The sequence below is a fragment of the Lethenteron reissneri genome, chromosome 26 (assembly GCF_015708825.2).
Source record: "Lethenteron reissneri isolate LAM-NWPU_2019-01 chromosome 26, ASM1570882v1, whole genome shotgun sequence".
NCBI lineage: Eukaryota > Metazoa > Chordata > Hyperoartia > Petromyzontiformes > Petromyzontidae > Lethenteron > Lethenteron reissneri.
In genome coordinates, this window is record NC_083804.1 from 14,208,690 (window position 1) to 14,222,257 (window position 13,568).

A 13,568-nucleotide genomic window follows, 5' to 3' on the forward strand; every position below is an offset into this window, starting at 1 on the left:
GCGGCGCTGCACAAGCACGTGCACGCTGCCCAGTTCCGCTGCACTCGTACACAAATACCTTCCGAGTGTCGTCATCGGCACGCAGACCCCCCCCCACCACGTCCCACCCACCCCCACCCCTCCCAGGATTCACCGCCAAAACACTCTCACATCCCCCCCCCCCCCGTCAATGTTGAGCTTGGACCTCGCCCTCACCGAGGCCACTAGCGGCTGGTGCACAACGCCCTGGCTAGCGACGGAGGAGCCCCGGGGCTACGGTTTGATTCCCGCCGCTACAGCCGCCACCCACACCCCCTCCCCTGCTTCCTGTTGTGCTCACAGAGCCATTGCTGTTCTCGAAGTAGCAGTGGTCAGTCCTGTTAAATAGCGGTAGTTTAGGATGTCGGGCCCCGTGTCAATCCGCTGCTTGCTGGATGAAGGCCTCCCCCCCCCCCCCCCCCCCCCCCGTGGAGTGTCGCTCGTACGGGCGGTTTGACTATACTTCACCGAGCTGGTCAGGAGATGTGGTCCCAGGACCTGTTGTTGAGATAGCACTTCGCCCAGTTGAGAGGACCGTGTGCTAACCACGGCACCACCACTCCACGTCGCAGTTATGGGTCATCTTGGCCCCAGCATTATCATCGTTGTTGTCTCCATTATTGTCATTGTGGCCAGCATCAACATCATCATCATTGTCAACACATCGTCACTATCATATGGCAGTCTTCATCAGCCTTCATCATGATCAGCTCTTTCCCTCCACATTTAGAATCAACATGCGTTTAGAGTATTTGGCTGCAATACATTTCTACACGATGAGCAATTGAGTTGAGCGTTCATTTGTGATAGCCAGGTCGTTTCTGAACAAGAGCTTATTTAGCTTAGTAGTCCTTACCTGCAAAAATACAAATACAATTACTTTTAGTTTATCATCATCATCATCATCATCCTTCTCGAGTCCATAAGTGAGCAATCACATGTTGTGCTGTGGACGTACTGCCCCCCCCCACCCCCCGCGAATTTGGAAAGTGGAATTTCCACCACCGGCTCTGGGGGCCGCAAGCAGGAGTGAGCGCCGGCCCCCCCCCCCCCCCCACCGTGTGCTGCTGCTGTCAGCTCAGCGCGTGGCCAACTCTCGCTTGAGGTCCGGACCGCGGTCAGATTTCTCTTTACCCGCCGTGCGGTCCGAGCCGCCCTCGGCCACCTGCCGTGGTCCCGACCCAGCCGCTGGTGGAAGTTCCACTTTGTCCAGTGGCAGGGAGAGAGGCGTTGTTTATCTCGATAAGTTCGTGTGTAGTGGGAGGAGGAGGAGAGCGGAAGTGCCCAGGGAATATTCTTAGGTTTTTTCGGTAAAGTCACGTAGGTAAAAAGTGAATAAAAATTTATAAAATAAAATCACGACGTTTCGGAAGCAACACGAGCTTCCGTCTTCAGGTGGAACCGTCACAGCACACATGCTGTATCATTTACTTAATAATCCGCTGCTTGCTCTCATTTACTTGATACAGCAAGCGTGCTGTGATGGTTCCTCCTGAAAACGGAAGCTTGTGTTGCCTCCGAAACGTCGTGATTTTTATTTTATTTTACTTTTATAAATTTTTATTCACTTTTTACCTACGTGACTTTACCGAAAAAACCTAAGAATACGAATCCTTGCAGTCACGAAAGCTTCAAATCTAGAATTAATGCCCAGGGAATACCCACGCGGCGGGAGCCTACTTGCTACACTGCCACCCACCCACACCCCGGGCAGGTCAGGGGGGCGGGGGGAGGCTCACCAAGTGATCCGCCAATCCTGACTTGAATCGCCGTCGCTGCGAGCTGTCGAAGCGCTCGTCTAGCTCGAAATTCGGGCTGTCGAAGACCTTTCCATGTCGCGTTGTTCCCAGGAGTAAGCCATTGTGTCCCCCACCCTGTCTCTCTGCGTTTCTCTGCGTCCTGTTGCCCTGAGTTCGGTCCTAATTGCGGTGACGTCATCCGTCGGCCAGTTTGTCCGTTGGTCACTCGCACTAACTTGAGTAATTTACGCCCAAACTGAGTTCGGTGATGGCTCATTCAGACCGGAAAGCACTGGGGGACCAGCGGTGTTGATGATGAGCAAGGTCTGACCTTTAAGCTTTGACCGAGGTCACTTCTTAAGCCGCGTCCGGAAATGTTCGCCGTGCTGATATTTGGTGGGCTTGCTCCCCTCTTCGTGTTTTGAGTTCAGAGTTTGAAGAGCAGAAGGGAATAAAAAATGTGGCTTAGCGTTGTTCCTCGCCATGGTTTCGGCCGAACGTCCGCGCCTTTCCACATCTGGTCATGTGAACAAACCGGAGAGCAAAAGCTTCGCCCCGGGGCCCCAGGATGGCCCCGGTCCCGGCTCGTGTTCTCCGTGTCTATACGTTGTGCACCATTGCTGGCTTCTGGTTGTGTCCTCTTTGTGTTCCATCCTGCCCTCGTGGTGTGTCTGCCGTCCCCTCACTTCCCCTCGTGTGCGTCCGCGCACCGTTTGTCCTAACCACATCCTCTCGTGTTCCGTCTGATCGTGCCGTGGCCGTCTGGAGCGCTCTTCCTCCCGATATTACTGGGAGCTATGCAATTTTAAATCATCTAAACTGAAAACTAATTTCTTTAGGACTGCTTCCCCCCCCCCCCCCCCGTGTCCACCCCGCGTCCTCATCGCATGCCCCTCTCACAACCGTCTCTTTCCCCCCCTCCTCCCCCGCAGGTGAAGCGCGAGCCGAACGAGATTTTGCCGAACGCCGGCAGCGTGGCGTCACCTGACGGCGCCGCACTCACCGGGGGGGGGGGCTGCGGGGGCGGCGGCGGCGACACGGACACCAGCTGCGGTGGCGGCGGCGGCGGTGGCGGCAGCAGCGGCCCGCTGAGCGACAATGAGCTGGTGTCCATGTCGGTGCGCGAGCTGAACCAGCACCTGCGAGGCCTCTCCAAGGACGACATCGCGCGGCTCAAGCAGCGGCGGCGCACGCTCAAGAACCGCGGCTACGCCGCCAGCTGCCGCGTCAAGCGCGTCACCCAGAAGGAGGAGCTCGAGCGGCAGAAGGGCGACCTGCAGCTGGAGGTGGAGAAGCTGGCGCGTGAGAATGAGAGCATGCGCCTCGAGCTCGGAGCGCTGCGTGCCAAGTACGAGGCGCTGCAGGCGTTCGCGCGCACCGTCGCCCGCGAGCCCATCGCGCCCGCCAAGGTGGCGGCCACCAGCGTCATCACCATCGTCAAGTCGGAGAACAACAGCGGCGGCGGCGGCGGCAACAACAGCAACAGCGTCATCGGCGTCATCAGCAACAGCGGCATGGGCGTGGGAATCGGCGGCGGCGGCGGCAACAACAACAACAACAACGCGGTGGTGGCGGCGGCGTTAGGGGTGTTGGCGGGAGGTGGCGGCGGCGGAGGCGGCGGCGGAGGAGGAGGCGGAGGAGGCGGGGGATCGTCGGTCGGCGTGGTGATGCCGCCGGCGCACGCGGCCGCCACTGCCGCCACGGCGAGCCAGCTGCACGCGGCACACCCCACGGCGCCGGGCGGACACGGGCCTCGCTTCTAGGCCCCGGTGGGGAGCGGTGGGGACCGGCGGTGGCGGCGTGAGCGCTGGGGACGGAGGGGTGGAGGAGACTGACAGACGCTGGCGTGGAGAGCAGGGTGCTGGTGGTGGTGATGATGATGATGGTGGTGATGATGAGCTTCTCGGTTGACCCTGTGACACCCGGGTCTGTCCCGTGACCTCCTGCTGGCTGGCGAGCCTTCGCCGCTCTCACGTGGCCTCAAGGTGCACCTAGCCTGGCGCGGGTGGCGTGTTGCTTCCGCATCGTGGTGAACGGCGGCGGCTGCTGCTGCTGGTTTTGTCTGATGGTGACGACGACGACGATGATGATGATGAGAAGAGGGGCTGAAACAGATGGGGTGACGAGGGTTCGAGAATGTGGTCTGCACGGGGATGTCGTTGAGTTGGCCCTGAGAGGGTCTGCGATGGATCTCAACGAGCTCTCGAGGAGCCACAGAGAAGGTCTGAATTGGGTCCCAGACTGGGGCACAAGCAGAAGGGGGTGTGGGTGGCGGTGGTGCGTGGGGTGGGGGGGTCCTGGCGATGGAGCCGTGGAGGGGTAACGGATGACGCCGTAAAGGAATGCAAAAGGGTGGTGGGCCTGAGTGGAGGTACTAAAGGCTGTGGGCCCTGGCGGTGGCGGCGGGGATGGGTGGGTGTGGGGGGAGCTCTGGGTGGAATGAGGTACCAAGGGTTCCTGAAGGGAATCTCAAGGGGCCCAGGAACGGAGATACAAGTGCTCCTCGATGTTCATCGGTGTGAACATTCCACAACTGCCCTCACGACGCAGGCCCCCCCCCCCCCCCCCCCCCCATGGCCGGGGGAGATGTCGATATTTAAACAAAACAAAAAATCTTGATTAATATTTTTATGATTATTTATCGCCCCTCTTTGTGTCGCCCGCGTTTTATTTTATTTTTTATTTTGCGTCACCACACCTTGACCGCCGAATTCGCCCCGGCCCGGCCGGTTTGCGGCGAGCGGCAGAATCGCTTTAGCTGTGTGCGATCGCGGAAATAAAAAAAACAGATTCCGCTAAAATTGTCTCGATTAGCGACAACATGACAAAAACCGAAAACGCATCAGCAAACAGTCCAGCACTTGTACACGTGACCGATACCTCCGCGGTATTTTAAAGGTTTTTATACGAGTGTGTGTGTGTGTTCATTATATTATTTAATTATTGTTTTTGTAAGTTTTAGTTTTTATACGTGTTTATTTATTCGTACTCGTAAGGCCAAGTCAAGCGGATTTTGCCCGGCCCCGGGCGTGTCAGTGTCTCTACCGGTGATGAGAGGCGGTGGTGAGGAGTGGTAAGGGAAGAGTGAGTAAGGAGCTGGTGAACACCGCTCGGCACGATGCGTCTGGTAGCGAGTATCCCTTGTACTCTACCGTCCCGTAGCGCAAACAGACCAGACGGCTAATTAAGATGCGGTCCGTTAATCATCATCATCACCCATGGTCCGTCTATTGCTGGATGAAGGCCTCAAGCCTTTACAGTCTCGCGGTGCCGCAGTTTCCTCTCGCTCATTAAGTAAAACTGGGGGCGTGTGCCAAATCCAATGACGCGTCTGCAGGCGGCTACCAATCGAGTAGCGGTCACCGGGCAGCAAATTGAACCCGAATTTCAAAACGATGAGCGGTGTTTCCGGAAGGAGATGCATTCTGTTTCCGCGATTGCAAAACAAATGCGGTGAAATTTGCAGCATTTGAGTGCAGCAGCGGCAACTGAAGAGTGGCTCGGAAACGGGAAGAACTCGGCAGCGTGCGTGCTGGTGTTCACGAGAGCTCCACTCTGGACTCGACCCCCATCCTCCTCTCTCTGCCACCCCTCGCCCCCCTACTACCGCCCCTCTCTCCCACCGCACCGCCCCGACTCGGCAAATCGCCCGTGTAGCGCAAGAAATGAAAGAAAACGCACGACAGCACGTGGCGGACGACGGAAGCGGCGAAACGTCCGGCGGCAGTTCAGATCACCGCGTGGGACAGGTTGTCACTGACGCCTCGGGGGGGGGGTGTGGAGGGGCGGCTGAGCTGACCTTCACCGTCAGAATTTGTTCGAAAGGACGAAGAAAAAACCCACAAAAAACACAACCAGAAAACCGTTAAAGAGGAAAGGAAGAGGGACGGCTCCGAAAACCGCGCAAAACTTTAAAAATGCAAAACATTTCAACGATTGCGGCGGTCGCTGACGCAAAGCACTTAGACGACGCTGTCAGGTCGATGGAGGAAAAAGTTTATTTTTATTTACGTCGTCGTCCGTGATTTTGTGTCGTCATGTTTTAATATCGCACCCCCCCCCCCCCCCCGCGTAACGCACTTCCCACGTACCCCCCCCCCCACGTACCCCCCCCCTCCACAACCCCGCTCCGTGCCCCCCTTTTATCTTTGTCGCAGATTTAATCGTCCCCCCCACCCCGTCATTCCCTCACCCCCAACAACTTTCATGCATCAGACAGAAAGAGAAAAGTTAGGGTATTTTTATATAATATATATTATAGATGACGATCCCGTTAATTTTATATAGCTATTACATGGATAGTGAAACAAAGTTGTATTTTTGTGTGCGTGTACGTGTCCGTGTGCGTGCGTATATGTGTGTGTGTGTGCGTGGATTTAGTAGAATATTTTAATTATTTAAATTAAAGAAAAACTACAAAAATGGACGCAAAATCCCGTTACAAACCGAGGAGTCGAGAGAAGGAGGGGCGATGTCATCCTGGTGTCATCCTGGTGTCATTCTGATGTCACTTATCCTGGTGTCACTTATCCTGATGTCACTTATCCTGGTGTCACTTAAGCTGGTGTCATTTCAGTGTCACTTATCCTGGTGTCACTTATCCTGGTGTCACTTATCCCGGTGTCACTTATCTTGGTGTCACTTATCCTGGTGTCATCTCAGTGTCACTTATCCTGGTGTCACTTATCCTGGTGTCACTTATCTTGGTGTCACTTAACCTGGTGTCATTGCAGTGTCACTTATCCTGGTGTCATCTCAGTGTCACTTATCCTGGTGTCACTTATCCTGGTGTCATCTCAGTGTCACTTATCCTGGTGTCACTTATCCTGGTGTCACTTATCCTGGTGTCACTTATCCTGGTGTCACTTATGCTGGTGTCATCTCAGTGTCACTTATCCTGGTGTCACTTATCCTGGTGTCACTTATCCTGGTGTCACTTATCCTGGTGTCACTTATGCTGGTGTCATCTCAGTGTCACTTATCCTGGTGTCACTTATCCTGGTGTCACTTATCCTGGTGTCACTTATCCTGGTGTCACTTATCTTGGTGTCACTTATCTTGGTGTCACTTAACCTGGTGTCATTGCAGTGTCACTTATCCTGGTGTCACTTATCTTGGTGTCACTTATCCCTGTGCCACGTATCTTGGTGTTGTGTTTGTGTCGGGCGAGATGCTCGTAGCGGAGCGCACTTGTTGAAGGCTGGTTTGGGTGGGTGAGTGCAGATTCGTTAAACCTCGTTTCTCGGCTCGTTAGTTTCTTGTTTTTTTAAGTCGCGTCGTCGCCTTCATTGCCCAAAAGGAAGAATCACGAATTCCCGCAGGGAGGCCAACGCTGTAGATTTGTCGGTTTTGCAGTCGTGCGGCCTGTGTATACAAAGACAAAGATCCCCCTTATAGCCTTAACAGACTGTTGGGGCAAGTGCTGTTAGCGAGTAGCAGCACCTATGAAGGCCACACACACACACACGATATGCACACAGTGTGCACACAGTGTACACCTGCATCGTGTGCTGGCTTCAGATGATCCAGGTGCTGTATCCGGTGGATGGTTTAAGATATGTCTGTTGAGGGTTTGTGGCAACAGAGGATGTGAAAGTCTTCACATGGTAATATTTGGAAGGGAAGTCCTTTGAAACGGCGGAGTTCATAGAGCAGAGCTTAGAGGGAGTTCGTAGAGCAAGCAGGTCATGAATTGATTATGGAGATGGTTGATTGATTGCGGAGTTAATTGAGAAAGGAGGTGATGGGATGATGATGGAGGTTGTTGATTGATTATGGAGTGAGTTGATTGAACGACGGATTTACGGGATGATTATGAAGTGCATTGATTGTCCGTGGAGTTCATAGCATGAACAAGGGAGGCAAGCCATTCCTCTTTGGTCGTGGTTCTCAATTGAATCACCCCCCCCCCCCCCCCCCCCCCCCAGTGGCTCGCTATAACGGAGGCTGCAACGTGTTGATGGGTCGTCCAAGACGCGAGACCGTGTTCAGTAAGTTCAGAAAGTTCAGAATGGCCGTGTCGGGGACACTTAACAAGCTGGCAATGCCGAGAACCTGGGTTTACAATCGCGGTGATTAGACAGAGTGCTGGTCTCTAGTCCCAGGCACCGATAATTGTCGGTAATTGAAACAACAGCTGCCATTCGCCACTAATCAAAAACTAAACTGAACATTTTTTATTTTTCTTCTTGGTTCTTTCGGTAAAATCACGTAGAAGGGAAATAATAAAATAATAAAAATAAAACATAATAAAATAATTCTCACCTGAGGACGGCTGCTTGCGTTGTGGCCGAAACGTCGTGAGAATTATTTTATTATGTTTTATTATTTGCCTTCTACGTAACTTTACCGAAAAAACCAAGAAGATGAATCCCTGCAGTCACGAAAGCTTTAAATCGAAATTTTTTATTTTATTTTGCCAGGTCAGGTACCACTGAGCGATATAGCTGTCTTGCAGATGCGACCTGGCCACAAATGATATCTCAACCAAGTGGCTTATGATGTGGAAATGTATAGCAGCCAAGTCCCCTGAATGCGTGATGTTGATTCAAAATGTAGAGGGGGGGGGGAAAACTAGAGAACCCGGAGAAAAATCCACGCAACCACGGGGAAAGAGAACACGCAGACTCCACGAATTGGCGGTGACGTCCCCACGGCACTTGTGCCAGGCCAGGTGCGCACCCAAGCACAAAAAGACAAAGAGTGGCGGGCCGAGCGACCTCCCAAACAGAGGATTGCGGTGCAACAACACAGGGTGGTGCACTGCTCTCTGCTGTGGGTCTTGACACGTGGCTGGTGGGTTTCGCTGCTGATAGAATTTGCAATCGATTTTTGTTGGGTGGGGGGGTAAGGCCACGAAATTTTCCTGCCTAAAATGAATGTTGTAAGACCCTCAACCACGCTACGTAACCAAGCAAATGAAAGTGTGATGTGTGCAAGTGTTTAGCTGCGCGCCAGTTCTTGTTCTGCATTGTTATTGTTATCTTTGACGGTTCGCTCGGGACTGCGTCGAGCATCCTCAGGACACCATCCAGAGAGCCAGGCCGAGTTGACCGTGTCGCCTGGCCCCGGTGTGTTTCTCCACTTGAACCACACCGACACCGACACACACAGCAACACAGCGTGCACGTAATCGGGAGGGAAAGAAAAGTCTAATATAATCCGCGACGGAGACGGAGCAATCGTTCTTGGGCGAGCGCCCTCTGCTGGCTGGCGAGAGTGTCGATTGAACCCAGACCTCTGACCTTTGGAAACGCAACAACATCAGCAGCAGCGTCATGGCTAAGTGGCCGTGTAGGTGACAGCAGGGGACACCACGTGGAGAGAGTGCAGCTGCGGGAATTCCGCGTGAACTCCCCTACCCAGAACCTTCTCAGCTCCTCCTCTGGTCCACCAACCCCACCTCGACCCCCCCCCCCCCCCCCGCGTCTCTCAGCTCTCCTCGCGTCCCAGCAACCCCAGGATCGTTCACACCGCGCCACAGTTAGCGATGATGCGGAGCAGACGGCGGATGACTCGCGTCGCTGTGAAGATGTGCGTTCGTGCGCTGCGTCGTCTCGCGTGTGGTGGTGGTGGTGCAAGTAGCTTCGTTGACCCCACGCTGCCTTGACCCCGTCCCGCTCCTTGCCGGCCTCTCCGCGGCCACACGCTCCGCCAGGCGCGGAGGGTCAGCCGTGTCCTCGTCAGTCTCATTGCCGCGCAACCCCTTACCACTCGCACGACCACGTCTTCCCTCACTCGCTCGCTCTCTCGCTACCGTTAGCTTGCCAAGCCTTTACTCTATCCTGCCTTAACCATGACTTACCCCACCTTACCATCACCTAGGCTACCCTACCCTGCCCTAACCATGACTTACCCCACCTTACCATCACCTAGGCTACCCTACCTGCCCTAACCATGACTTACCCCACCTTACCATCACCTAGGCTACCCTACCTGCCTTAACCATGACTTACCCCACCTTACCATCACCTAGGCTACCCTACCTACCTTAACCATGACTTACCCCACCTTACCATCACCTAGGCTACCCTACCCTGCCCTAACCATGACTTACCCCACCTTACCATCACCTAGGCTACCCTACCTGCCCTAACCATGACTTACCCCACCTTACCATCACCTAGGCTACCCTACCCTGCCCTAACCATGACTTACCCCACCTTACCATCACCTAGGCTACCCTACCTGCCCTAACCATGACTTACCCCACCTTACCATCACCTAGGCTACCCTACCTGCCCTAACCATGACTTACCCCACCTTACCATCACCTAGGCTACCCTACCCTGCCTAACCATGACTTACCCCACCTTACCATCACCTAGGCTACCCTACCTTGCCCTAACCATGACTTACCCCACCTTACCATCACCTAGGCTACCCTACCTGCCCTAACCATGACTTACCCCACCTTACCATCACCTAGGCTACCCTACCTGCCCTAACCATGACTTACCCCACCTTACCATCACCTAAGTTAACCTACCCTGCCTTAACCATGGCTTACCATTCCCATGACTACACAACCACAACCCTACACTACATACCTACCCAAACATGTTTACCTCCTGTACTTTACCCAACTCATCCTGTCTTGCCTTACTGAACCTAAGCGTACCTTACAATAACTCTTCCGTTGCGTACCATGCTTTTACTCTTGTCGGCCAATCTTCAATGTAGGTTACCCCCGCTGCAAACCACCATAGCCACCACTCGCACCACCACCACCACAACCACCACCACCACCAAACCCCCTCCAGCATGACGAGCACGAACCCCACTCACCCACCACGCGTGCAGTGTGGACGTTGTACACACACACACGTGCACACGTATCATACACCACGCGTGTGTAAACACGTGCACATGTATGTGTACAGGTGCATTAATACAAGACAAAGATCCACCCGGTATTGCCTTAACATTCGGTTTTGGACAAGTGCTGTTAACGAGAGCACCTATGAAGGCCAGGTACTTACTTGAGGCCGAGTGGACCTAGGGGAGGCCCAGGACCGGTTCAGATAATCGTCACCACTGAGTGTTGGCCGTGAGCGGGGATCAAACTCGGGTGACCGGGTTCGTAGCGTTGACCGCGCAGACGCACACACGTGTACACACACACACACGTGTACACACACACGTGTACACACACACGTGTACACGCACACACGTGTACACACGTGTACACACACACGTGTACGAGTGTAGAGTTACATGAATGCACGTCGATGTACGTGCATATTACAGAATCATATGTTCTTTGGGTCTTTCGGTAAAGTCACGTATATAGGTTCAAAGAACCCTGCAGTCACGAAAGCTTTAAGTCAGAATCATATACTTGAACACACGTATAAAAAGAACATCCATGTATACACACACACACTAAATATATACATTACGCATGGGCCTAAACGCACACAGCATATCCACTTGCACCATGCCTGTTACATTCAAATCAAAACAAAGCGAGCACTCTCCTGAAGAAGCGATGTCGAGCATTGATTGACGGCTTTGCCTGTGCACACACGTTTGTGTGTACACAGTGTGAGTGTACGTCTCCGTACACGTGTCTACACACATGCACATACCTGTCAACCCATACGGTTCACCGCGTATTCTTGTACACGGAAAATTAGTACAAAATAACAAGGTCTATTTGAGTTTCCCTTTTGTGATGGGACTTTGTAGGATCAACGTTGAGATCTAAAGGGGACACGTGGTGAACCAATACGGTCTGAATTGGTCCGCTATAAGGCAAGGGCACTGATAAGGGTTTGACAGGTTATGGATGTACCACGCGTGATAAGATGACCGCGCTGTGTTGGATATTGTGTGGGCCAAGGGGTGAAACACACTGCGTTCGACTCCACAGAAACCTCATCCACCACCACCCTTCCTCGACAGTCGTACACTGTATGTATTCTCTCCCCCCCCCTGCCCACACACTTAAATCCCCGCCAACTTTATTCCTTGACGACTCTTTCTCTTATCCGCTGTTCGATTTCACCTCCCGTCAAACCAGCCAGTCGGTATCTCTGAATCCGCGACACGTCCAGCCCACAATCGCGGATTACAGGAGTTTTACTGTACCATGAATTATTATTGTTAAATAAATACTATTATTGTTATTATTACCATAATTTGTACAATTTCAACAGCTCCGTTGACTGCGCCAGGAGATGGAATGTTATACAGAAAACAAACACAATTATAATAAAACAAAAGAGAGAATTTCAGTATTTATTGCATAAATTATTTTTTTATTACAATGACAACATTTGTTTTCGTACCGTGTGTCTTATATTCGTTGTCCTATTATTTAGTACCATCGTTGCTATAATTATCACTGTATTATTAGTTTTAACGTGGTTATTATTAATATAATTGTGTGTGTGTTGTTGTTACCAATCGCTAACAATGCGCTATTTCCCTGAGTAAAAGGCGCGCGCGTGCCGAATGTTCGCGAAAGTCGGAGGAGCAGTGCGTAATTTATTGCTGTATATACGGTACTCGTGGTTCAGTCACTATAATACACCAGTCATTCTTTTCTACACGCACTTATTATTATTATTAAAGGCGGCTTTCTATTGCTCACGTGTGTGTACAGGTGAGTGTGTGTGTGTACAGGTGCGTGCGTTGTGTGTGGGGGAGCGGTGGTGTAGCGGTTAGCGCGCTGCGCTATGAACCCGGCGACCCGGGTTCGATTCCCGCTCACGGCGAACAACACCAGTGACGATTATCTGAACCGGTCCTGGGCCTCCCCTAGGTCGACTCAGCCTCAAATGAGTACTTGGTGTGGTGTGTAAACATCGCCACTGGGGAGACAAAGGCGGTCGGGCGTGGTGCTGGCCACCCACTCCCTCGTGTGCTGTGCCGGCCTTCATAGGTTCCTGCTAACAGCACTTGCCCCTACAGTCTGTTAAGGCTATACGGGGGATCTTTGTTTTTTGTGTGTGGGTACCGTAGTGTAGCAGTTAGCGCTACGCTGCGCTACGAACCCGGCGGCGACCCGAGTTCGATTCCCGCTCACGGCCAACATCACCGGTAACGATTAACTGCGCTGGTCCTGGGCCTCCCCTAGGTCGACTCAGCCGCACATGAGTACCTGGTGCGGTGTGTAAACATCGCCCACTGGGGGAGACAAAGGCGGTCGAGCGTGGTGCTAATCACCTCCCCCCTCGTGTCCCGTGCCGACCTTTGAACTTTCCCAAAACAATCTCGATTTGAAGCTTTCGTGACTGCAGGAATTCATACTCTCTGGCTCTTTCGGTAAAGTCTGTTATTGCTATACGGGGGATCATTGGGACACATTCCGGATTACCTGTCTGCGATCCATCGGGGACTTTAACTGGAACGGATTGTATAAGGAGCTCAGATCCTTGAAAAATCTGGACACAGTCCCATCAGTGAGCTCCTCCGGCAGGCGAGGCTGCGTTTGCTGGGTCATGTAGCCCGCAATCAAAGCCACCAGGACTCCCAAGCGCCTTCTGTTTGACCGGATCGAGGGGGCTAAACTGGTACGACACGGGCTGGAGAAGAGATGGACCGATGCGGTGCAGGAGGATGTTGAGGCTGAGCCTGTCCGGATCAGGCTCTGTGGAGGAGGCTCGTGAAGGACGCTGCTACTGGGCAATTGGAGGCAGTCGCCCTCTCAACAACAACGGAGGGCAGAGGATCAGCGCTCACAACAACGAGCGGATCGGGCGGATAAAACGCAGAAAGTTGGCACAGTAGGGGGGGGGGGTGTGGCATAGCTGGCCCATCTACCGGTCGTCTCAGTCGGTCAACCCATGGCACGTGGGTCTGCAC

The 13,568-nt window shown here is 53.2% G+C and overlaps 1 protein-coding gene across 1 annotated transcript in view; it reads left to right on the plus strand.

The window, feature by feature from the left end:
- Positions 1-3,520, plus strand: part of LOC133347959 (glycine, alanine and asparagine-rich protein-like) — a 30,410-nt gene extending 26,890 nt beyond the window's left edge. Inside the window, exon 3 of the mRNA XM_061560723.1 lies at positions 2,690-3,520. Coding sequence (XP_061416707.1) covers positions 2,690-3,520 — 831 coding nt within the window. The remainder of the gene's footprint in view (positions 1-2,689) is intronic.
- The last annotated feature ends 10,048 nt before the right edge of the window (positions 3,521-13,568 follow it).